Source organism: Tinamus guttatus, unplaced genomic scaffold (assembly GCF_059628265.1).
Source record: "Tinamus guttatus ecotype Peru unplaced genomic scaffold, ASM5962826v1 Tinamus_guttatus_pri_ptg000139l, whole genome shotgun sequence".
NCBI lineage: Eukaryota > Metazoa > Chordata > Aves > Tinamiformes > Tinamidae > Tinamus > Tinamus guttatus.
The window spans coordinates 749,084-774,527 of record NW_028288673.1 but is presented as its reverse complement, the minus strand read 5'-3'; the positions used below and the strand labels follow the sequence as shown (position 1 = coordinate 774,527).

The following is a 25,444-nucleotide window of genomic DNA, read 5'->3' as shown; positions in this document are numbered from 1 at the left end:
ATCCTTCAACAGGACTATAGATAAGATGATGTCCAGAGAAGAAACCAGGAAAAGCAATGCCATCCAATTCAACTGGCTTGGGATATATAAGATGCAGAAGTATGATGTAGGCATCTGGGCCATGGGACTGGCCCGGGTGCTAACTGCAGGTTCAGGCTGCAGTTGAACTGAATGGTGCATGTTTTATGGAGGCCAGATAAACTGGGCCGTGAGACTAGTCAATATGTCAATATGCTGAGACAACCTGGCCAGTGTTATCGTGAGGCTGCTCTCCACCACCTTTGAAAGGTTGTGCTTAAAAAAAAAAAAGAAATAAAAAAGAAGAAAAGAAATTGCACCATCTTCAAAGAGAGTAATGAGGAAAACTGAGAGAACTACGTACTGGTCAGTCTCACCTCAGTCTCTGGGAATGTTTAGTGGCACCTAAGAGAAAATTGCACAGCTTCTGGAAGCTATTTCCAGATAAATGAAGGACAAGAAAGACATTTGGAATGACTATCAGAAATTTGTCAAAGGCAGCTTATTTCTGAACATGGTGGATGCCTTCTGTGATGATCTGACTGGCTATGTGGATGGTGCCGTGTACCTTGAATTTAGCAGGGCATTCTTCACCATCTCCTATAGCATCCTTACAGCCAAAGTGGTCAAGATATGGACTGGATAAGTGGTTGATAAGGGAGGTGGAACAGAAGGCTAGATCACCAGTCTCAAAAGGTGCTGGTCAGGGTTATGAAGTCCAACAGGCACCTTGTTACTAGTGATGATTCTCAGGGATTGGTGCTGGTCCAAGACTGTCTAAAGTCTTTATTAACAGCACTCTAAGCAAATCTGTGGATAATATCAAATTGGAGAGAGCAATCCGTATTCTGTAGAGCAGATTAGTTATGCAGAGGGACCTCAAGAACCTGGAGAAACCATCTGAAGAACCTCAAGAAGTTCAACCAAAGCAAATGCAAAGTCATGCTCCTAGGATGCAAAAACTGTGTGCAACAGGACAGCCTGGGTAGGCAACTGCATAGAAAGCAGCTTTGCAGAAAAGGAGGTGGGAGTCCTGGTGAACAAGTTGATCAGGAGGCAACAGATCACCCTTTCGGCACGGACCAGCTGCATCCTAGGTTGTATCAACAGGAGTGCAGCCTGTAAGTCAAAGGATGAGGCTCTTCCTTTCTCTTCGATACTTCTGAGACCACATCTAGGGTACTCTGACCAATCTGGAGCTCTGCAGTGCAAGAAAGACATTGACATACTAGGGTGCATCCAGTAGAGTCCATTAAGATGACTGGGGACTGGAGTATGACAAATATGCAGAGGTTGAGTTGGATTTGTTCAGTTTGGAGAAGAGGCCTTACTGTCTGCAGCTACCTGATGGGAGGATGCAGAGAAGAGCGAGACACACTCTCCTCAGAGATGCAGTGACAGGATGAGAGGCAGCAGTCACACTCTGGAAGAACAGAAATTCCTATTAGAGAGTTGGAGGAATGTTTCCTCTATGAGGATAGTCTGACACATGGGAGCAGAAGCCCAGAGAGGTTGTGGGATTGATATCTTTGGATTATCCAAACTTCAACTGGACAAATCTGAAACAATTGGTCTAGCAGAAACTGCTTTGAGGACAGGGCTGGGCCAGAGATGAGCAGGGTTTGTTTCTAGCCTCAATTATTCGGTGATGCTGTAAGAGGAGATATTGTCTCTCAAAAAGCATTAAAAGCCTAAGGAATCCACCACAGTAGGACTAGCACTTGGACTCTCAACATACCTTTTATTTTAATATTGCTATTAAATGTGCAGCATAAAACTGTTTCCTTAGTATAGTCTATGCAACAATACTGTGTGCATAGATACATACACACACATATATATGCATATTTTGTGTATTAAAATGATGCACTGTGTATATATATATCCAATGTCCACCTTGCAGCACTAGAGTGAATAGCAGTCTGTGGGTAAACCCTGGGATACCCTTAGCAAATTTAGCACTATTTATCGTTTCTAGCTCCTGCAAACTGCCAATTACTAGAGCCTTAGGTGGGGTGAATGATACCTAAACGCAGACGTCATCCCCGTGCTCATGTCTAGCTGTGATCCTGGGACAGGATCCATTCAGGTGCAGGTGTCCAGGAATATTCAAGGAGCTCCAGGGTGCCTGTGACATTTGCACAGGGATGGCTCCCTGCGCACTTCCTCATAGTAACCTGGGAAAGGTGCTTAATTCTTTACATGTCCCCACCTCTCTCTCTTCCAGACCCAGTTCTGCTGCAACTAGTGAATGGCTCCAGCCGCTGCACAGGGCAAGTACAAGTGTTCATCGAGCAGCAGTGGGTCACAGTGTGCAATGATGGCTGGGATCTCCTGGACGCTGCTGTGGTGTGCCGGCAGCTGGGTTGTGGCATGGCCCTGCTGGCCTCGAGCTCAGCTCCATCTGGGAAGACACCCAAACCGTTTAGTCTCAGTTCAGTGCAGTGCTCGGGGGCAGAGGGGTCCCTGATGGAGTGCAGTGTCCGGAAAGTCAAAGACTGCCATCACAGAGAAGATGCTGATGTGAAGTGTGCAGGTAATCACCATTCTCCTTACAGGCGCAGCAGAGTTGAGGTCTTGGTGTTGTGGGCAGGTGGGACTGTGCTGATCTGCTCACGATGTAAGGGCTTTAAGACAAAAAGCCATAAAGCCATCTGTGGCATTTCACCACACACCCAAGCACTGAGTTACCATGAATGGGAGTAGGAACATGCAAGAGAGACACAACATGGGCAGCTGTGTGAATGAATGCTAACCCCTCTTTCAAAGAAAGCCATATCTGACTGCTTAGCCTGGCTTCACCAATCTCTGCTTTTGCTCATGAAATTCTCCTGCAACACAAACAAAATCGTACGTCAGATATTGACTGACCATGGAATAACAGCATGGGTTTGACCAAAGATAGGTAAGAGTCAAGCCAATATCAACCGAATGGCAGATCTGGCGATGGTCATTCATGGCCAGAGGGGATCAGATGGCTCAGTCAGGCAGGAAAGAGTGTGATGGCCTGGGAACCACGATGCGGGACCATGGCACGCCAGCAGACTGCCCTGGGGATCTCTGCTCCAACCATCTGCTTGGATACCCCAGTGATGCCCTGGCCTTCCCAACCAAGACAACGAAGCAAGGGGAATGCAAGGCTGAAGCAAATGCATTTCTGTGACAGCAGGGAACAGCCTTGATACTGACTCTGGGAGAAATCAGCTCACCTGCTCCATTGCGGATATCACAGAGCCTGCTGGGCATCCCTTTTGCATGTGTCTTCTGCACGCACATGCTGCATGCACTATCCTCTGCCACATCCTTCATGCATCTGAACATGCATCCTCCATGTGCTGTGCTCTTTTCCAGTGCATCCAGTACAGACTGTGCTATGGTATGTCCTCCATACTTTGCCCTCTCTCACAGTGCATCCTCCATATGGTTCTGTCCGTGTGGTGCATCCTGCACCATTCCCCTTCAGTTACCAGCCACTGAAATCTCTGCTTCTTCAAACCACAAATACCATCTCAGGCTAAAGCAGAGCATTTCCCTGACCAGTGTTTTCTGGGTCACCAGAAAGTGCCATCAAGAGCTTTCTTCTACCCAGGGCTGTCCTTGTTTTCTAGGGGCTGCTTTGTGTCCTGCCATGTCCCCAGGTCTCTGAATAAGTGGAATGAGCTGCATATAGCTCTGGGAGTACTTCCCTGCACAGGACACATTCTTTCCAGTCTATTTGTGTCTCTCGTCTTGGTTCATGTGAATGGGAATAGCCCCATGCCCAGGCCAGACAGAAAGACTCTTGACTAGAAACATGGCCAGCACAGCCAGAAATGGATGGGGATAATGAGACGTGGGGGGGGTCCCACTACTCTACAAACCCATCTCACGTTGCAGTTCCACATAATAAGTGATGTTCATGCCTCTTACCCCCATATCTCCCCTAATCGGTGCTGTCTGTGCTCCCTCATTGCAGAGCCACCCCAACTGCGCCTGGTGAACGGGCTGGGTCCTTGCACCGGGAGAGTGGAGGTGCTGCACAACGAGCAGTGGGGCACGGTGTGCGACGAAGGCTGGGACCTGCCGGATGCAGAGGTGGCCTGCTGGCAGCTGGGATGCGGGGTTGCCATCTCAGCCAATGGCTCGGCGCAGTTTGGGCAAGGATCTGGCACCATCTGGCTGACCGAGGTGCAATGCCAAGGATCAGAGGGTTCCCTGGCCGCATGCAGGGCCAAACCATGGGGAGTGCATCACTGCAGCCACCAAAACGATGCCGGTGTGGTGTGCGCAGGTACCTCCTTTCCTGCCCCATTTGCCATGATAATACTGGTCTCTGGGAAAGGCAGGTGGCAACCGAGGGAGGGTCTCTGGCCCTTTGTACTGGTGGGAACCCCGCAGGTAGGAATGCTGTGGAAGTGTGGTGTTCAAAGGGCTGGGTCTGGTGGGGAGCTGGTCATCGTTTGCAAATCCATCGTGATGCCTAGCGGAGTCCCTACAGACATGATCTTGCTGCCTGTGCAGCATGTGGAGCTGAGCATCAGGGGCCCAAGGGAGCTGGCCCCACTGGAACACGGAGCAGAGCTAGGAGCAGTCCTGCTTCTGGTCCCACCCAAGCTCCTGCTGCAATGCCTGCTCCTCTGCTGTTTGCATGGGTCTGTCCTGAGCACCTCTTTGCATTGAGTCCCATGCCTCTTCAGCCATGTGTGTGGGGGGACTGCATTGGTCAACATGGGGGTAAAAGGACAGAGGAGACGTCTGTGGCCACCGGGTCACTTAGCCTTTGTGTTTGTGCTTCTTGCAGAGCCGAGCGAGGTGCGGCTGGTGAACGGCTCCGGGCGCTGCTCGGGACGGGTAGAGGTGCTGCACGAGGAGCGCTGGGGCAGCATCTGCGGCCATGGTTGGGACCTGCTGGACGCGGAGGTGGTGTGCCGGGAGCTGGGCTGCGGGGCTGCGCTCTCTGCCTCTGGTTCAGCTCTCTTTGGCCAAGGGCATGGTCCCGTCTGGCTGGACGGGGTGAACTGCACCGGGATGGAAGAGGCCCTCTTGAAATGCCCAGCCGAGCCCTGGGGTGTCCATGCTTGCGGCCATGCAAAAGATGCTGCTGTGGTGTGCTCAGGTATCCTGCAGCTGGGTCACTGCAGCGCCAGGAAAAGGGGCAATGCTGCTGGGCTGGGTCTGCAATTTCTACAGGGATCTCTCTTTGCCTCTGCTGCACTTTTTGCAAAGGTTATTGCGTGCAGGGCTGTTCATAGAATCATAGAGTGCTTAAGGTTGGAAGGGACCTCTAGAGGTCATCTAGTCCAACCCCCCTCCACACGCAGGGTCACCTAGAGCACGTGGCACAGGACTGCGTCCAAGCGGGTTTGGAAGATCTCCAGAGAAGGAGACTCCACAACCTCTCTGGGCAGCCTGTTCCAGTGCTCTGTCACCCTCACTGTTAAAAAATTTTTCCTTAAGTTCCTGTGGAACTTTTGGTGCTTTAGTTTGTGGCCATTACCTCTGTTCTGCACGGGGAGGCTGTCGTCTTCCTCTCTTCCCCACGCGTGTGTTTGGGAGCATAAGAAGGGCCAGTTCTGGGGCAACAGCTCCAGGCCTCTGATAGCTGAGGTTGAGGCTCACATGCTAGACAACTTCCCAGCGCTGATGCTCTGCTGTCCCTGCTGCTCCAGAGCTGTGGCCTGGGAGACAGGAGCCCTAGGCAAGGTGTTCCCACCACAGCTCACGTGCTGGACACCTTCATCCCTCTGGACCTTGCTGTTACACGAAGAGTGATGCAGACCTGCTACCTCCAGGCTGCTCTGCTCCATGCCCAGGTCTAATGGGGCCAGAGTGATGTAGTAGCTCATCTCACCCAGTGCATCAGGTATCCTCTGAGGATGACCTGAAAAGCCCGATATAGATGTACCCATGCCTCTCTGCTGATGGTTAAGGGGAAATTCGGTAGCCTCCGCTATGGGAGAGCTCCCTGCAGGATGTGTGGGGAAGTGTCAGTCATTAAACCCCTTGGAATGCTGTGCCCGCTCCTCCTCATGGCCTGAAGCCCTTGCGGAGGTATCTGTGGTCTCAGGCCTGCTGGAGGTGCCAGGCCTGGACATGTGCATCCGTGTGTCCCTGTATGCTCCAGGCCTTTCCCATTGCAGATCCCACGGAGTTGCGGCTGGTGAACGGCTCCGGCCGCTGCTCGGGGAGGCTGGAGGTGCTGCACGAGCAGCGCTGGGGCAGCGTCTGTGATGCCGGCTGGGACCTGCTGGATGCCCTCGTGGTTTGCTGGCAGCTGGGCTGCGGGGCTGCGCTCGCTGCCCCCCGCTCAGCTCACTTTGGCCACGGACACGGGCCCTTCTGGCTGGACAGAGTTCACTGCACGGGGAGGGAAGCCGCCCTCTCCGAATGCCCTGCCGAGCCCTGGGGACCCCGTAACTGCAGCCGCGGGCAGGAAGCCAGTGTCGTGTGTGCAGGTAACCGTCACCCGTGCCATTTCCCTGCCTTTCTGCGCCGCGCTGCCCAGGGACGGGGAAGGTGGCAGGTCAGCACCGGGTGCTGCCAGCTGCTCCTGGCCCCGTCCATGTCCCCGTGCCAGCTCCGTGCAGCGCCTCCTGCATGCCGCATCCTCGGCCACCCCCATAGCAGGGCTGGCTCTGGGGCCAAACACCTTCCCGGGGCACAGGCAGCGGCTCCATGCAGGTTCATAGCCAGAGGCAATCCGTGCTCTGGGGACTGCCCGGTACTGAGCCTCATGCACCGGGTCCCGTCTCTGGGATTTTGCTGTCTGAAGCCACAGAGCCCTCAGTACTCATGCAGGGAGCTGGTGGCTGCAAAGTCAGTCTGGTCTCATCCTACTCAAATTAGTGCAATGCATATTGCCCTAGAGGAGTCCTTTTTACTGTTATGGTGATGGAAAATGCTCAGACAGCTTCTCAGATGCTCATTTTATTTCTCTTTCCCCAGTCTTTTGGGTGAGGCTATTTCTCCTACCCATCTTGGAGATGTCTTTGTGCATTTTATTCCCTAATGAGCACATTTCCTCTATCACCTTCAGGGCAATGAGTGCACTTTATGAACTTAGTCCATGGATAGCGTTCACTGCACAAATTGCCCTGTACACAGCCAACATCCCTGTCTCCTGGTTTCCTTTGACTTGCTCTTGCAGATCACCCACAGGCACATCCACAAGATTACTTCAATTGTAGGGGTGCGTTTTCTATCTAAAGTTGTTAAATGTGGTTCCTCAACTGCCTTTTCTTCTCAGAAGAGCAGGCTGATAGCAAGGCTGGTCCCTCCATAAAGACCTGGTCCATCTGGAAGGCTTGTGGCTTTAGCAGTAATTATATTCCAAGGGTCTGTCCTGATCGGATGTTCAGGAACATCTCAACTGCTCATTCTGCTCTTTTTTTTTTTTTCCCCTGTTTCAGAGCCACCTCCCCTCCGGTTGGTGAACGGCTCCAGTCCCTGCGTGGGGAGAGTCGAGGTGCTGCACAACCACACGTGGGGCAGCGTGTGCGCCGAGGGCTGGGACATGCAGGATGCTCAAGTGCTGTGCCGGCAGCTGGGCTGTGGGGTGGCTCTCTCAGCCCCCAAAGTAGCCCACTTTTGGCGAGGGCTCCTCTGGCTGGAAGGTGTGAACTGCTCAGGGATGGAACATACCCTTTCTGAGTGCCCGACGGGTTCCTGGGGACCCCATGCCTGTGCCCAGAAGGAAGGTGCTGCTGTGGTCTGCTCAGGTACACTGCTTCTTGTCACATCTGGGCATGCTTTACGTGCTGGGTGGTGCATGTTCCCTTTCAGGCAGCCTGGTGTGGGCGCTTGCTTGGTGCAGAGACCCAACGCGTTGCAGGAAGCCTGATGCCAGGAGGAGCAGGTGGCCACATCCATAAACAGCGGTGGTCCTTGTCCCTATTGTAAATTCCTCTTGTCTGCAACTCTGTTCCTCTTGTCTGCAACTCCTTCAGATCCACCGCAAATCCCGAGCAGGTCTGTGCAGAGGGAGGCTATCAGGCAGCTGGCCAATGGTGGCCTTGGTCAGCCCAGCTTGCAGGGCAGTTCCCATGGACGTGGTCTGCACGGAGCTGCAGGAATGAGGCTGCAAGGTGGTACACTCCCACCCCATGGCCCTGCCACAGCAGGCGTTGAGATCTCAGGAGCGGTGTCACACAGGGCTCTGGTTCCTAAGGCAACAGATAGTCTCCTAGTCTCCTAACCTGGCCATGTGTTATTCATAGAATCACAGAATCACAGAATCATAGAATCATAGACTCACAGAATGCTTAAGGTTGGAAGGGACCTCTAGAGGTCATCTAGTCCAAGCCCCCTGCACAGGCAGGGTCACCTAGAGCACGTGGCACAGGACTGCGTCCAAGCGGGTTTGGAGTCTCCAGAGAAGGAGACTCCGCAACCTCTCTGGGCAGCCTGTTCCAGTGCTCTGTCACCCTCACTCTTAAGAATTTTTTCCTTAAGTTCCTGTGGAACTTTTGGTGCTTCAGTTTGTGGCTGTTTCCTCTAGTTCTGTTGGTGGCCACCACTGAAAAGAGGCCGGCACCATCCTCCTCACTGCCTCCCTTGAGGTACTTATATACACTGATTAGATCCCCTCTCAGCCTTCTCTTCTCCAGGCTGAACAGGCCCAGCTCCCTCAGCCTCTCCTCATAGGGCAGATGTTCCAGGCCCCTGATCATCCTCGTAGCCCTGCACTGGCCTCTCTCCAGCAGCTCCACATCCCTCTTGTACTGTGGACCCCAGAACTGGACACAATACTCCAGATGTGGACACAATGCTCCAGATGTGTATTATGGATCATGGCCATGAAGTGCAGACACTTCAGAGGAATGATGGAATTTGGTCCTGTGGCAGCTACACCCGGTCGCTGACCACCCATGCAGGATGATTTTTTGAGGCCTCCTGGCACTGATGCAGGGGCATTGGAGTGTCTTCTTGTCCGTTACATTTCAGCAGCTGCTTGTCTCTTTTGTCCTAGATCTCAAGCTTGTGAACGGCTCCAGTCCCTGCGTGGGGAGAGTCGAGGTGCTGCACAACCACACGTGGGGCAGTGTGTGCGCAGAGGGCTGGGACATGCAGGATGCTCAAGTGCTGTGCCGGCAGCTGGGCTGTGGGGTGGCTCTCTCAGCTCCCAGCAAGTCCTTTGGACAAGGACAAGGTCCCATCTGGCTGACGAACATCAGTTGCTCGGGGACAGAAGCCACGCTCTCGGAGTGTCCAGGCACCCCATGGGGAGTCCAGCAGTGCCGTCACAGAGAAGATGTCAGTGTTGAATGCTCAGGTAACCCTCTCTGATGTGAACTAATTGCCAGGTTATTTGCGACAGCATGGCAGAGGGCAGGATAGTAGTGATGGAGGTGTCCACATTCCCCTATGAATCCCGTTTGACCCCGTGCCAAGGGAAGCTGCAGAAGGCTGGGGCTGCAAAAGGCCCTTGGCACAGCACCGGTGCAAACGTAGAATCATCTTCAAACCTGCCAAGAGCGTACACTCTCCTGTGTCATTAGCAAAGACATTAAATAGCTTTGGCCTCAGTATAAGGCCCTTGAAAGATGCCACTGGTAACTGGCTACCAGTTTGACTGAACTGTCTTTTCAGCCCAGCAATACAACCAAATTCCCATCCACTTCTTCAGTCTATATAACTCCAGGTTGGCTCTAATAATAGTAGGTGTGACACTGCCCAAGGCCTCAGTAAAGCCAAGGTACACAACACCTACTAGTCTTCCCTTTCCCACACAGCTGCTTAACACAGCACCAAAGGGAATCACAAAGGGAAAGCATGATTTGTCCTTGGTAAATCCCTTCTGGCTGTTCCCAAAGACCATAGAAGCTCCGAAGTTGGGCAGCAAGGCCTATGCATGCGGGAAGGGGAAGCAGAGCCCTTCTCCTGCAGTGCCTCGTAGACCCTGGGTAAATGCAGATGTCCTTCCTAGTGCTTCTCTCTCTGACCCATTTCAGACCCGACCGAGCTCCGGCTGGTGAATGGCTCTAGCCCCTGCATGGGGAGGGTCGAGGTGCTGCATGAGCGACGATGGGGCAGCGTCTGTGACCACAGCTGGGGCATGGAGGAGGCTGAGGTGGTGTGCCGGCAGCTGGGCTGTGGCCCAGCCATTTCAGCCCCCGGACAGGCACAGTTTGGGCAAGGCCACGATCCCATCTGGATGGACGGGGTGGACTGTGCTGGGACAGAAGATACGCTTTCCAAGTGCCCAGCCAAGCCATGGGGAACCCACGGATGTACCCACAGTGAAGATGCCAGTGTGGTGTGCTCAGGTAATGCACATTCAGCAAGCAGGGCCAGGGTGAGCTGGTGGGCTTGCACAGTGAAATGACCCTTCTGAGACAACGGTTACAGCTGCCAGATTGCTGCATGCCCCAAGGTCCAAGCTGGGCTCCACAGCACAAGAGGGATGTGGAACTGCTGGAGAGAGTCCAGCGCAGGGCTATGAGGATGATGAGGGGCCTGAAACATCTGCCCTATGAGGAGAGGCTGAGGGAGCTGGGCCTGTTCAGCTGGAGAAGAGAAGGCTGAGAGGGGACCTGAGCAGTGTCTATAAGGACCTCAAGGGAGGCAGTGAGGAGGATGGTGCCGGCCTCTTTTCACTGGTGGCCACCAACAGAACTAGAGGAAATGGCCACAAATGGAAGCACCAAAAGTTCCACATGAACTTAAGGAAAAATTTCTTAAGAGTGAGGGTGACAGAGCACTGGAAGAGGCTGCCCAGAGAGGTTGTGGAGTCTCCTTCTCTGGAGATCTTCCAAACCCGCTTGGACGCAGTCCTGTGCCACGTGCTCTAGGTGACCCTGTGTGTGCAGGGGGGTTGGACTAGATGACCTCTAGAGGTCCCTTCCAACCTTAAGCATTCTATGATTCTATGATTCTATGATAGTATTCAATCAAGGGGGACCAGAAACCTCACAGCTACTGGGACTGGGGCTCCCAGCTCTCTGTTGTGGCTGTGTGCAGGAGCCAGGTTTCCCTGGAGAAGATCCTTCTGGGAGCAATTTCCATGATGGTCTCTGATTCCCTGAAATAACCTGAAATTCTCAGTGTCTGCCCAACCTCACTTTATATTGAAGGCTGCTCTTTAGGATATGCAAGGACGTGGCCCCCACCTCTCCCACCAACACATTTAAGGCATTTGGCATCCCCTCTAGCCCATAGAGAGTGAGAGACACTTCCAGAAATGAGCTCCCTTAGTATGAATGACATTTGAGGGGAATGCAAGATATTTTCATGGGACTGGCAGGTGAAACTGGACTTACTGTAAGACCTGTGTCCTTTGGGAGCTGCAGGTGAGTCTCTGCTGGACATAGCTGGAGCCAAAACAACACTTCTTGATATGAGTGTTTTGCAATGTTGAGAGATTTGTTTTGTCAAGGCCTTCCTGGAAGAGTGCTTAAAAGTCTAGGGAAAGAGTGGCCTGTCCTGCCTCCAGAGGTGACAGCGAACACAGAAACCCTTTCCTGGGATTCAATACGAGGCTTTGAGACTGTTCCCACTGCTCAGAGCAGTGCTGAGTGCAGCATAATTGTCCTGGAGACTTTCCATGCAGCCTCTCAGACATCCTTTCTGAGCCCTTTTGTTGCCTCAAAGCCCTGCAGGGAATAGTTCCTTAGCTATCTTGGGTTTTGTTTTGTTGCGTTTTTTTGTTTTGCTGTTTTTCTCTTTCAGAGCCACCCACCATCCGCCTGGTGAACGGTTCAAGCCGCTGTTCAGGTCGAGTGGAGGTGCTGCACGCCCAGCGGTGGGGAACGGTGTGCGATGATGATTGGAAGCTGGCGTACGCCGACGTGGTGTGCCGGCAGCTGGGCTGTGGGGCGGCTGTCTCAGCCCCGGGGTCCGCAGCGTTTGGACCAGGGGCTGACCCCATCTGGCTGGATGATGTCAAGTGCACTGGGAGGGAGGCTGCCCTCTCCGAGTGCAGGACCAAGGCGTGGGGAGAACACAACTGTGACCACGGGGAGGATGCTGGCGTGGTGTGCACAGGTAGTGCTGTCCCCAGGTACTAGCCCAGCAGCACTGCAGGCTGGGTTTTTGCCCTCTGGATAGAGCCATGGAGACATGGATGCATAGAGAGGACCATAGAGAGGATGCTCTATGGGAGCATAAAGACATGGATGGAGCCAGGCCAAGGGCATTGGGGTGAGGACTAATCTTTGGAGGATGAGAATGAAGGTGACCTTCCTCTGATGGGCAGGGAGATAGGAAGAGGCTGCAGGTTGAGGTGTTTGGCTGCAGCACTGGTACCTGAAGGGTGCTAAGCACATTGCTTCACGTTCTCTGCCAGGTACAGCCATGTCCAGCTCCACTATCCCTCTGCCAGTGCTTCTGCTGCTGGGGCTGGTGGTATCGCTGACTCTGGTGATGATGAGTGGAGCTGTCCTCTTCCTAAAATGGAGGAGAAAGAGGTACAAAGTCCTCCATCACTCAGGTAAGATGCCTCACCATCCCCAGGAGCTGTTCTGTCAGGGGCTTTGCCTCTTCCTGCAGCGTTGCTCAGGCCCTCACGCTCCGTGCCATGGACAACATAGGAGACAGATCACCAAAGCTGTGTGCAACCACACAGCTCTTTCCTAGGGGAGAGATGCCCCATCCTGTAGGACCTAGGCTTCCCGATGAGTGGGAACCCTTTCATCCTGTGACACACTGTTCCTCTGCTTTGCAGGCAACGAGGTAGAGCTGAACCCCCAAAGGACACATTGGATCCAGGGAGGTGAGCACCACACAGACAAGGCAGAGGCTGCAGAGGAGCCTCCAAATGAAATCAGCTGGGAAACCAAGGGAATGACACTGCCCCAGGATAAGCCCCAGGAAGGACAGAGGGACAACTGCAGCTCACTCCCTGATATCGCCTCGTGAGCAGTACCTCGGTGCAAGGACCTGCCCCTCCATCCCTGCCTCTGGGGACAATGTGTGCAAAGAGGACTTCAAATCCTACATCCTTTTAATATTTGATATTTACATTAAACTGGCCCATTTTGATATGCTTGGAGAAGTTCTTACTGCTTTTATAACCCAAAAAGTACAAAAACACCGAGGGAAACACTTAGCAGACATCAGTTCTGCAGAACAAGCTGGTACAGGTTGTCCTGCCCACAAGACGTCAGCGTCTCCCTCTTACAACCAAACACAACTTTTTCCAACCTTTGCCTTGGCTCTTTGTCAGATCACCGAGCTCTTGTTGGGGTTCTCATGTTCTGCACTTCTCTACATCACCAGAGCGAGAAGAGCTGGACCCTGGGGAGGAAAAAGCAATGATTAGGTCCCCTTGGGACAAGAAGTGGTATCACCTGCTGCCTGGCCTCAGTGTCAGGAAGTCACAACAGGTTTCCAACCCCTGGATGCACAGAGCATCCAGCCTCTCTGAGACAAGCCAGGGTGGTACACTGTCTCTCAGCTTTGCAGACCATGGGCATCAGCAGATCAAAAAATGTCCCTGAAAGTCCCCTCAGTCCTGGGCAGCTGTTTTGACACAACTCTCTACAACTACCTGAAAGGAGGTTGTAGTGAGGAGATAGTCAATCTCTTCTCCAGAATAACTACCGACAGAACAAGAGGAAATGGCCTCAAGTAGCACCAGGGGAGGTTCAGGTTGGATTTTAGGAAAAATTTCTACATGGAAAGAGTGGTGAAGCATTGGGACAGGCTGCCCAGGGAAGTGGTGAAATCACTGTCCCTCTCAGTATTTAAAAAAAATGTAGATGAGGCACTTAGGAACATGGTTTAGCAGGCGTGATGCTGAAGGAGTACAGCAGAATTGCTCGAGAAAGGGGAAATAAGAGAAAAACTAGGGCCTAACAGAAGTTATGGTAATACAGAGCCTTGTTTGAGGTGAAAGATAGCTACCGCAATAACAAAAGTAAGCATGACTAGAGTCACTCAAGCTCCACCTAAATGTAAAAGAAAATATATAAAAGGTGAATGAAGGAGGGATGTGGTAGGAAGAAGAAAGAAGGAAGAGGGAAAGAAGAAAGAGGGAACTGAAAAAGAAGGAAGAGGAACTGGGGAAGAAAGAAAGAAGGAAGAAGGGAGATGGAAGATTCCATTGTAACTTCTGGATCAGTCAACAGGCTGAACCCCTTTCCTGCCCTTGGGTCAGGACACTGCCTGAGGAGACTCCTTGTGGTTGAGAGCCCTCTCCCATGTTCTGGGGTGAGCGATGACTGAGCATTTGTACACTAGACACTAGCTAAAATCCCACACTGTAGTAGAGAATTTCCTGTATTGCCATCCGAAACCAGTTCTCTAAATGTTGCATTTGAATAAATCATGCTATTTGTGAACTCAACCACTTGTTTTGAAGGTGATCAGACCTACAGTCAACAGGCAGTTTGTGAACCTGATACTGCCAGAGTTGGGCCTATAGCTGATCATACTATTTGTGAACTCAATTTGCTGTTTTGAAGGCCATCGGACCTACAGTTGACACTATGAATCCGGTACTGCCAGAGTCGGGCCTATAGTTATCAAAGTATTTGGTATCCCTATTAAGAGATGTGTCAAAGTGACCTCAGTCCTTCTAACATTTGAGGATCAGCTGGAATGCAAGGGGATTCATCTCTTACCACATTTGCCTGCCCCCATCAAACCACAACATCTCTGCTTTCAGTTCTGCCAAGATGTTGAGCAATTTGTCCACCTGCTCACACCTCAACAGGTGTTGTCTCTCCTAGTGATATCCAGACACTGGAAATGATTTGGGAAGAACTACAAGATATGCCTTGCCTCTGTGAGGACAACAAGGCTGCAGGAACAGTGAACACATGGGATCAGGTCAAATATTCCCTCAGGGATGTAGATAGCACCATCTCCTAGCTACAGACGTCTGGAGGGATCATATGGACACAAAGGGCTAACAAAACTTAGGTGAAAATACTAAAAGAGGCCAAAGCAAGCTGTTGCTGATGACAAACTTTATTCTAAGCAAGAACCATTGTGAGGAAAAAAAATAAAATAAATAAAAGGGAAATATAAATGATCAACAGGATGAAAAGACACCCCATGTTTCATCTCATTCTCTGCAGGGGAGGCATTGACCACACATCAACAAGTAACTCGCTGGAGATAAAAGTCTCACAGGACACAACACGTGTCACACATCGTCCATATGGCACCAGATGGTGCCACATCATGGAAGACATTGGATAGGATGTGGAAAATGTACCTATGCCTTCAAGGCAAGATTTGATAGCACAAAAGGTGCTGAGAGCTGACCCTACCCCAGCCCCCATCCTGGAGCATGGGGGAATCTCATTGGGCCTCCCTAAAAAGACCGACTGTGACAAGGAGACCTTGTCCTGCTACAGCCCTGCCAAAATACAGGCTGTTTGTGCTTGGAGCACTGGGCACAGAGAAGGGGGTGAAGGACTGGGGCTGTGGCAATGCAGGGGACAGGTACTACCCCCTTTCATCACAGCTCCTTGGGTGACTTCTCTTCCAGGAGGATGGTGAGGACAGACTTGGCCGCATTGGACATGGTGGCAGTGACAAGGATGTTATCCATGGTCACCTGCACTGGGGATTGGGAATACGAGAGCTTGGTCTTCTGGAAGGCAGGAAACTCCTTTACTGGGGACCTTTCCATCATATCCCTGAAGAGGTCTTCCATGCTTTGGATCTTCTGGTCCTTTGGCAACAGCTTGAGGCCAAACTCAATGTAGTAGAGGTTGTAGTCAAAGGGGTTGGAGAACATGATGGCCAAAGAGAAGGTGTCTCCCTCGTAGACCAGCACCCCCACGCTGCCACGCAGACTGTACGACCGCTTCACAAAGGCGCATCTCCCTACAGTGCCGGGAGGGATCTGCACCGGTGGGGCATGGTGGCTGTGGCCACTGAAGCAATAGCTCCTGTAGAGGAAATAAAGAGAAGAGTGGGGCTGGGGGGACCATGATGGGACCCCCTGGTGGCCTCAAACACAAAGACCAGATTGGCGGGCAGCGTAGTCATGGATGGGGGATGCAAGAACAGGACACGCAATCCCCATGAGGACCAATGGGTTTTCCTCCCCATGGGCAGGCATAGGCTACATTGCTGCAGGCACCAAGGTGGGGACAGAAGGGATAGGAGAGGGTCGTGCCTAAGACATGTGGGGAAAGGAGAGGCATCAGATCTTGTGCAGATTTTCCAACACATTTTCCCCAACATTTGAACTCTTCTGGCCTGCTGCCCACTGCTGTGGGAACATCTCTGCCTGCCCCTCAGTGGTGGAGAGCGCTGGGGCACTGCAGGACCCAGGTCTGTTGGACATGAACCAGGGACAGGAGATGCCCACAGACCCATGCAGGAGCCACCAGAGGCTATGCACATGCAGCAGTACACAGGATATTCCACTCCATGGGGCCACAGCCCCAGCTTCCCCTTCACCACTCACGATTTTCCAGTGTGGAATAACCTGGTTGGAGGCACAGGGACTTAGGGCATGGGTGAGGTATTTATTCATGGCAGGGACATTTCCTAAGCCCAGAGTGCTGCCTTGAAGAGATGATGCAATGTCACAGGGAAGGGATGATGAGGACCTGAGGAGCGGGTTGGAAGCAATATGGGCAGCTTGGCTTTCCCAGATGTTGTAGGGAGGAGAGAGGCAGTGGAAGAAGGGGGATGGACGGAGGAGTTGGAGGCACTAGAGGAAGCAAGAGTGCATGCGGAGGGCTCTGGACGCCTTACCTGGGGTTTTGGAGGGTGCCCTGCTGCAGGCCGTTGGTAATCTCGATGACCACACAGCGCCCCACGGATACCTCGTGCAGGAGCTGAGTCGATCCTTCTGCCATGGGGGGACAACACAGAGGGTTTGGTGATGGAGGAAAAACTGGGACAGATGGATGCCACACGGATGCTCCCAGATTCCCGCCTTTGGGAGTCCCTGTAGAGGAGCTGCTGGTGGAGAAGCTCCTGCAGAAGAATTGGTGCCAGGACAATCCTGCAACTGGTGCTCACTGGCTTCAGCTTGAGGGGGATGGGGGGGTAACTGCAGAGGGGTTTGTTACAAGAACGACAAGGACGGTAGGAAAGAGAGACCGAAAGAGAAAGGAGGCAGGGGAGGAGGAGCAGGAGCTGGCCCGGGACCAGGGTACGGGGCAGGGACGGGGGCGGTGCGATGAGGCTGTCTAAGCCTACCCTAGGACTTGGGGTGGAACTAAATGCCTCCTCCCACATCCTGCAGCAAACACGGTCTCCAGTGCCACTACGGACTTCAGCAGCACCATTTTCTAAAATGGGAAGGCTCCGGGACACAACAAGCATCATTAACTCTATCACGGAGAGTGCAGAGGCAACAGGCATCGCCTCCGTTGAAAATGCAGGAGCTCCTACAAAGCCGGGGCATGCAGCCAAGTCAGGCACATGCCAGTCATTGCTCAAACAAACTTGGCACGGAGGACTGTGGGGAGGAGGTGTCTGTCTCCACAGCAGCACAGCTCCTGCAGCACCTGCAGCCCGGGGCACATTGGCTGTCCCAGGTCCGCTGGCCACTCCGCGGGATGTCCACGCACGGGAAGTGCATGAGGAGAACTGCAAGATGTGCCTTGCCTCCGTGCGGAAAATCTCACTGCCAAGAACAGAATGTCCAAAAAACGAGACGGAGGAGTCCTAAAATGTTATTCAAATAAAGCAAGGGTCCACTGGACATATCCCTGTGGAGTCTATCCAATTGCTGTAGGACGCAGCCCATTAATTATCCTAATTTCGTGACTGAGGTATGCCCCCTTCTTTTCCCCATTGGCCAAGGTACTCATAAGTTACAGCCTTCCCAGCCCACCTTAACCAAACTCCTGCCTCCTTCCATCTGTTCTCACCTCAGGTCGCCTGACTCCCCCATTGCCCCTGCAAAAGAAGGGGGAGCAATTTCCTTTTTGGCATCTGCTTTTTGGTCCCACTCACTCATGGCTCCTCTCCATCTCCCCCTGCTTTGTCCTGCTCATCAGCCAGACTGTGGGGGAATCCACTTATCTGTGAATACACAAACTTGCATATTCTGCTCACCACTGAGGACAGCAAGGGTGGAGGAGCAGTGAACACATGGGATCAGGTTAAAAATGACCTCAGGTAGATAGCACCATCTCCTGGCTGCAGACATCTGCACGGACCATATGGAAACATCTATCTTATTAGGGAGAACCGGTAGGGAGGAGAGACCACCACCAGTGAACACACAGGGGGCTCACACAACCCAGGAGTGATACCAGGCAAGGCAAGCACAGATGGTTGATGCAGATGATCTTTATTCTAAGTAGCAAGCAAGATATAAAATAAGGGAACCTAAATGCCCAACAGGATCACAGACACCCCACGTTCTCATTTTCTGAAGTACAGGTATTGCCCATACACCAACAAGTAGGTGGCTGCAGATACAAGGCTCACTGGGAAGGAGACTCTCTGCCTGGATATGGCCCCAGATGGTGCCACATCCTGGATCACATTGGATAAGGGGAGGGAAATGTGCCAACGCCATCAAGCTAGGTTTTGACAACACAAGAGGTGGGACTGGGGCTGTGGGAATGAAGGAGATAGGGGCTGCGCAGGATTCAGGCTATGACAATGCAGGGGACAGGAGCTACCCTCTTCCATCACAGCTCCTTGGGTGACTTCTCTTCCAGGAGGATGGTGAGGACAGACTTGGCTGCATTGGACATGGTGGCAGTGACAAGGACGTGATCCATGGTCACCTGCACTGGGGATTGGGAATACGAGAGCTTGGTCTTCTGGAAGCTCTGCAGCTCCTGTGGTGGGGAGCTTTCCATCATCTCCCTGAAGAGGTCTGCCATGCTCTGGATGGGCCACTCCTTTGGCAACAGCTTGAGGCCAAACTCAATGTGGTAGAGGGTGTAGTCAAAGGGGTTGGAGAACATGATGGCCAAGGAGAAGGTGTCTCCCTCGTAGACCAGCACCCCCACGCTGCCACGCAGACTGTACGACCGCTTCACAAAGGCGCATCTCCCTACAGTGCCAGGGGAGATCTGCACTGGTGGTGGGTGGTGGCTGTGGCCACTGAAGCAGTAGCTCCTATAAGGGAGGGAAAGAGAAGAGTGGGACTGGGGGGACCATGATGGGACACCCTGGTGACCTCAAACACAGAGGCCCGATACACAGGGTTGGGGAGCTGTATGGTCATGGATGGGGATTGCAAGAGCAGGACACATGACCTCCATGAGGACCAATGGGTTTTCCTCCCCATGGGCAGGCACAGGCTGCATCACTGCAGGCACCAAGGTGGAGGCAGAAAGAATGGGAGGGGGTTGTGCCAAAGACATGCGAGGAAAGGAGAGGCATCAGATCTTGTGCAGTTTTTCCAACACTTTCTCCATTTGCTCCCATCCCTTGAACTCTTCTGCTTGCCAACCACTGCTGTGGGAACATCTCTGCATGCCCCTCAGTGGTGGAGAGCGCTGGGGCACTGCAGGACCCAGGTCTATTGGACATGGCCCAGGGACAGGAGATGCCTCCAGGCCCATGCAGGAGCCGCCGGGGGCCGTGCACACCCAGGACTACACAGGACATTCCCCTCCGTGCACCCACCCCAGTTTCCCCTTCACCACTCACTCTTTCCCAGAGCGCAGAACGACCTGGTTGGAGGCACGGGGGTTTAGGGCACGGGGGAGGTATTTCTCTGTGGTGGGACATTTCCAAAGCACACAGTGCTGCGTGAAAAGACAGTGAACTATCACAGCAAAGGAATCACCAAACTATCACAGGAAAGACCTGGTGAGAGGATTGCAGATAACAGGCCTAGAGCAGGTTGGAAGCAATGTGGACAGCTTGGCTTTTCCAGGTGAGGAGGAGCAATGACTGGGGGCTTGGAGGGAGAGCAGGAAGCAAGAGTGCATGCGGAGGGCTCTGGACACCTTACCTGGGGTTTTGGAGGGTGACGTGCTGCAGGTTGTTGGTGATCTCAATGACCACGCAGCGCCCCACGGACACCTCCTGCAGGAGATGAGTCGATCCTTCCACCACGGGGGGATAACGCAGGGGGTTTGGTGATGCAGAGCCTGATGGAGGACAAAGTGGGCCAGAAGGATCCCATATCAGGAGCTCCCGGCCTTCTGCCTTCAGGGGTCCCTGCAGAGGAGGTGCTGGTGGAGAAGCTCCTCCAGAAGAATTGGTGCCACGACAATCCTGCAACTGGTGCTCATGGGCATCAGCCATGGGGGGAGTCACTGCAGAGGGATTTGTGGCAGAGAGGCTGCTCGGCAAAGAACACGGATGGTGGGAAAGAGAGACCGAAAGAGAAAGGAGGCAGGGGAGGAGGAGCAAGAGCTGGCCCGGGACCAGGGTACGGGGTAGGGACGGGGGCGGTGCGATGAGGCTGTCTAGGCCTACCCTAGGACTTGGGGTGGAACTAAATGCCTCCTCCCACATCCTGCAGCAAACACGGTCTCCAGGGCCACCACGGACTTCAGCAGCACCATTTCCTGACTCGGGAAGGCTCCGGGACACAACAAGCATTGTTAACTCTATCACGGAGAGTGCAGAGGGAACAGACATCGCCTCTGTTGAAAATGCAGGAGCTCCTACAAAGCCAGGGGATGCGGCCAAGTCAGGCACATGCCAGTCATTGCTCAAACAAACTTGGCACGGAGGACTGTGGGGAGGAGGTGTCTGTCTCCACAGCAGCACAGCTCCTGCAGCGCCTGTCGCCCAGGGCACATTGGCTGTCCCAGCTCTGCTGGCCGCTCCGCGGGATGTCCATGCACGGGAAGTGCATGAGGAGAACTGCAAGATATGCCCTGCCTCTATGAGGACAGCAAGGGTGCAGGAGGGTGAACACATCGAATCAGGTCAAGAAGGTCCTCAGGCATGTAGATAGTACCATCTCCTGGCTGCAGACATCTGCACGGACCATATGGAAACATTTGCCTTCTTAGGAAGAATCAGTAGGGAGCAGGGACCACCACGAAGGAACAGACAGGGGTCTCACACAACCCAGGAGTGATACCAGGCAAGGACAGATGGTTGATGCAGATGATCTTTATTCTAATAGCAAGCAAGATATAAAAAAAAAGGAACTTAAATGCCCAACAGGATAACAGACACCCCACGTTTTTGTCTCATTCTCTGCAGCACAGCTATTGCTCATACACCAACAAATAGGCAGATACAAGGCTCACTGGGCAGTAGACTCACCCCCTGGATATGGCCCCAGATGGTGCCACATCCTGGATCACATTGGGTAAGGGGAGGGAAACGTGCCAATGCCATCAAGATGGGTTTTGACAATAAAGAGGCGCTGGCAGCTGCCCCTACACCAGCCCTGTCATGGAACATGGGGGAACCTCCTTGGGCCTTGGTAGAGAGACTGGCTGTGACAAGGAGACCTTGTCCTGCTACAGCCCTGCCAAAGTGCAGGCTGTTTGTGCCTGAAGCGCTGGGTGCAGAGAAGGGTGAGAAGGATTGGGACTATGGGACTGCAGGGGACAGGGACTATGTAGGACTGGGGCTGTGGCAATGCAGGGAGCAGGTGCTACCCCCTTCCATCACAGCTCTTTAGGTGACTTCTCTTCCAGGAGGATGGTGAGGACGGACTTGGCCGCATTGGACATGGTGGCAGTGACAAGGACGTGATCCATGGTCACCTGCACTGGGGACTGGGAATACGAGAGCTTGGTCTTCTGGAAGCTCTGCAGCTCCTTTAGTGGGGCACCCTCCAACATCTCCCTGAAGAGATCTTCCATGCTCTGGATCTTCTGGTCCTTTGGCAACAGCTTGAGGCCAAACTCAATGTAGAAGAGGTTGTAGTCAAAGGGGTTGGAGAACATGATGGCCAAGGAGAAGGTGTCTCCCTCGTAGACCAGCACCCCCACGCTGCCACGCAGACTGTACGAGCCCTTCACAAAGGTGCATCTCCCTACAGCGCCAGGGGAGATCTGCACTGGTGGTGGGTGGTGGCTGTGGCCACTGTAACAGTAGCTCCTATAGGGGAGAGAAAGAGAAAAGTGAGGCTGGGGGACCATGATGGGACACCCTGGTGGCCTCAAACACAAAGGCCGGATTCAGAGGATTAGAGGCCAGCATGGTTATGGATGGCGGATGCAAGAACAGGACACACAACCCCATGAGGACCAATGGATTTTCCTCCCCACGAGCAGGAACAGGCAGCATCACTGCAGGCACCAAGGTGGGGATGGAAGGGAAAGGAAGGGAAGGGAAGGGAAGGGAAGGGAAGGGAAGGGAAGGGAAGGGAAGGGAAGGGAAGGGAAGGGAAGGGAAGGGAAGGGAAGGGAGGTGCCAAAGACATACGGGGAGGAGGGGAGGCTTCTGCTTTCTACAGAGAAGACCCGGTGGGGACCACAAGTGAAAGCCCACGAGCTTGATGGAAACAACGTGGACAGCTTGGCATTTCCAGGTGTTGGAGGAGAGAGGCAGTAGAAGAGGAGGGATGGCTGGGAGGTTTGGAGGGAGAGTGGGAAGCATGAGTGCATGGGGAGGACTCGGGGCACCTTACCTGGGGTTTCGGAGGGTGGCATGCTTCAGTTTGTTGGTGATCTCGATGACCACGCCGCGCCCTGCGGACACCTCCTGCAGGAGCTGAATAGTTCCTTCTGCCATGGGGGGACAACACGGAGGGTTTGGTGATGGAGAGCCTGATGGAGGACAAACTGGGACAGAAGGAGGCCACATCATGTGCTCCTGGCCTTCTGCCTTTGGGGGTCCATGCGGAGGAGGTGCTGGTGGAGAAGCTCCTCCAGAAGAATTGGTGCCAGGACAACCCTGCAGCTGCTGCTCACATTTTTCAGCCATGGGGGGGGTCACTGCAGAGGGGTTTTGTGACAGAGAGGTTGCTCGTCAAGGACAACAAGGACAAGGAAAGAGAGACCGAAACAGAAAGGGGGTGGAGTAGGAAGAGCAGGAGTTGGCCCTGGACTTTGGCATAGGGCAGGGATGGGGGCGGTGCGACGAGGCTTTCTAAGCCTGCCATACACCTTGGGGTGGAACTAAAGGCCAACTCCCTCATCTTTCAGCGACGAGGGCCTCCAGGGCCACTACAGACTTCAGTGGCACCATTTCCTGACTTGTGAGGGCTCCGGGACACAACAAGCATCATGTACTCTATCACAGAGAGTGCAGAAGGAACAGGCATCACCTCCGTTGAAAATGCAGGAGCTCCTACAAAGCCAGGGAACGTGGCCAAGTCAAGCACATGGCATCACTGCTCACAACAACCTTGACCCCGAGGACTGCGGGGAGGATGTGCCTGTCTCCACAGCAGCACGGCTCCTGCAGGCTGCCCCATGCAGCGCCTGTGGCCCAGGACACATTGGCTGTCCCAGCTCTGCTTGCCACTCCATGGGATATCACACAGAATCCCAGAATGATTGAGATTGGAAGGGACCTCCAGGGATCATCTACTCCAACCTCCCTGATCCAGCAGGGACACTCAGGGCACGGGGCACAGGGTGGCATCCAGGTGGGTTTGAAAGATCTCCAGAGAAGGAGACTCCACAGCCTCTCTCAGCAGCCTGTGCCAGGGCTCTGGCACCCTCACAGCAAAGAAGTTCTTCCTCACATGGAGATGGAACTTCCCGTCTTTCAATTTGCACTCATTACCCATGGTCCTGTCACTGGTCACTACGGAGAAGAGTTTGGCCCCATCCTTGCTATGTTCTCCCCTCAGGTACTTGTACATGTTGATTAGATCCTCTCTCAGCCTTCTCTTCTCCAGGCTGAACAGGCCCTGCTCGCTCACTCCTTCCTCATCCCATAGATGCTCCAGTCCCTTCACCATGTTCGTGGCCCTGCGCTGGCCCCTCTCTAGCAGCTCCATGTCCCTCTTGTCCTGGGGAGCCCAGAACTGCCCCCAATGCTCCAGATGCCTCCCCAGGGCTGAACAGAGGGGCAGGATCCCCTCCCTGGACCTGCTGGCAACGCTCCTCCTGATGCAGCCAGGAGCCCATTGGATCCCATAGGCCCTCTTGGCCACGAGGGCACATTGCTCTCTCATGGTTAACTTGTTGTCAACCAGGACTCCCAAATCCCTCTCCACAGAGCTGCTTTCCAGCAGGTCAACCCCTAATCTGTCCTGGTGTCTGGGGTTATACCTCCCCATGTGCAGGACCCTGCATTGTCCTTGTTGAACCTCATGAGGTTCCTCTCTGCCCAACTCTCCATCCTGTCTAGATCCCTCTGAATAGCAGTACAGCCCTCGGGAATGTGGGTCACTCCACCCAGTTTGGTGTCTTGTCCACAACACAGGAAGGGACCTGAGGAGAACTACAAGCTGCGCCTTGCCTCTGAGAACAGCAAGGGTGCAGGAGCAGTGAACACATGGAATCGGGTCAAACATGCCCCGCAGCATATACGTAGCACCATCTCCTGCCTGCAGATATCTGCAGAGATCACACGGAAACATCTACCTTATTAGGGAGAATGGGTAGGGAGCTGGGACCACCACCATTGAAGACAAGGGGGGCTCACACAACCCAGGAGTGATACCAGGCAAGGCAAACACAGATGGCTGATGCACGTGATCTTTATTCTAAGCAGCAAGCAAGATGAAAAAAAAAAAAAAAGGGAACCTAAATGCCCAGCAGGATAACAGACACCCCACGTTCTCATTTTCTGAAGTACAGGTATTGCCCATACACCAACAAGTAAGTGGCTGCAGATACAAGGCTCACTGGGAAGGAGACTCTCTTGCTTGGATATGGCCCCAGATGGTGCCACATCCTGGATCACGTTGCATAAGGGGAGGAAAACATGCCAACACCATCAAGCTAGGTTTTGACAACACAAGAGGTGGGACTGGGGCTGTGGGAATGAAGGAGATAGGGGCTGTGCAGGATTCAGGCTATGACAATGCAGGGGACAGGAGCTACCCTCTTCCATCACAGCTCCTTGGGTGACTTCTCTTCCAGGAGGATGGTGAGGACAGACTTGGCCGCATTGGACATGGTGGCAGTGACAAGGATGTTATCCATGGTCACCTGCATTGGGGACTGGGAATACGAGAGCTTGGTCTTCTGGAAGCTCAGCAGCTCCTGTGGTGGGGAGCTTTCCATCATCTCCCTGAAGAGGTCTTCCGTGCTCTGGATGGGCCACTCCTTTGGCAACAACTTGAGGCCAAACTCAATGTGGTAGAGGGTGTAGTCAAAGGGGTTGGAGAACATGATGGCCAAGGAGAAGGTGTCTCCCTCGTAGACCAGCACCCCCACGCTGCCACGCAGACTGTACGACCGCTTCACAAAGGCGCATCTCCCTACAGTGCCAGGGGAAATCTTCACTGGTGGTGGGTGGTGGCTGTGGCCACTGAAGCAGTAGCTCCTATAGGGGAGGAAAAGAGAAGGGTGGGACTGGGGGGACCATGATGGGACACCCTGGTGACCTCAAACACAAAGGCCGGATTCAGAGGGTTGAGGGGCAGCATGGTCATGGATGGGGGATGCAAGAACAGGACATGCAACGCTCATCAGGACCAATGGGTTTTCCTCCCCATGGGCAGGCGTAGGCTACATCGCTGCAGGCA

General features: G+C 53.4%; 1 protein-coding gene across 1 annotated transcript in view; it reads left to right on the top strand.

Moving 5' to 3' along the window:
- Positions 1-532: 532 nt before the first annotated feature.
- The window catches only part of LOC104580690 (scavenger receptor cysteine-rich domain-containing protein DMBT1-like), a 72,410-nt gene continuing 47,498 nt past the window's right edge, over positions 533-25,444 (top strand). Inside the window, exons 1-10 of the mRNA XM_088521937.1 lie at positions 533-575; positions 2,246-2,554; positions 3,959-4,311; positions 4,801-5,113; positions 6,138-6,452; positions 7,407-7,715; positions 7,813-7,821; positions 8,966-9,268; positions 9,948-10,262; positions 11,665-11,979. Of these exons, the coding sequence (XP_088378063.1) occupies positions 533-575; positions 2,246-2,554; positions 3,959-4,311; positions 4,801-5,113; positions 6,138-6,452; positions 7,407-7,715; positions 7,813-7,821; positions 8,966-9,268; positions 9,948-10,262; positions 11,665-11,979 (2,584 nt within the window). The remainder of the gene's footprint in view (positions 576-2,245; positions 2,555-3,958; positions 4,312-4,800; positions 5,114-6,137; positions 6,453-7,406; positions 7,716-7,812; positions 7,822-8,965; positions 9,269-9,947; positions 10,263-11,664; positions 11,980-25,444) is intronic.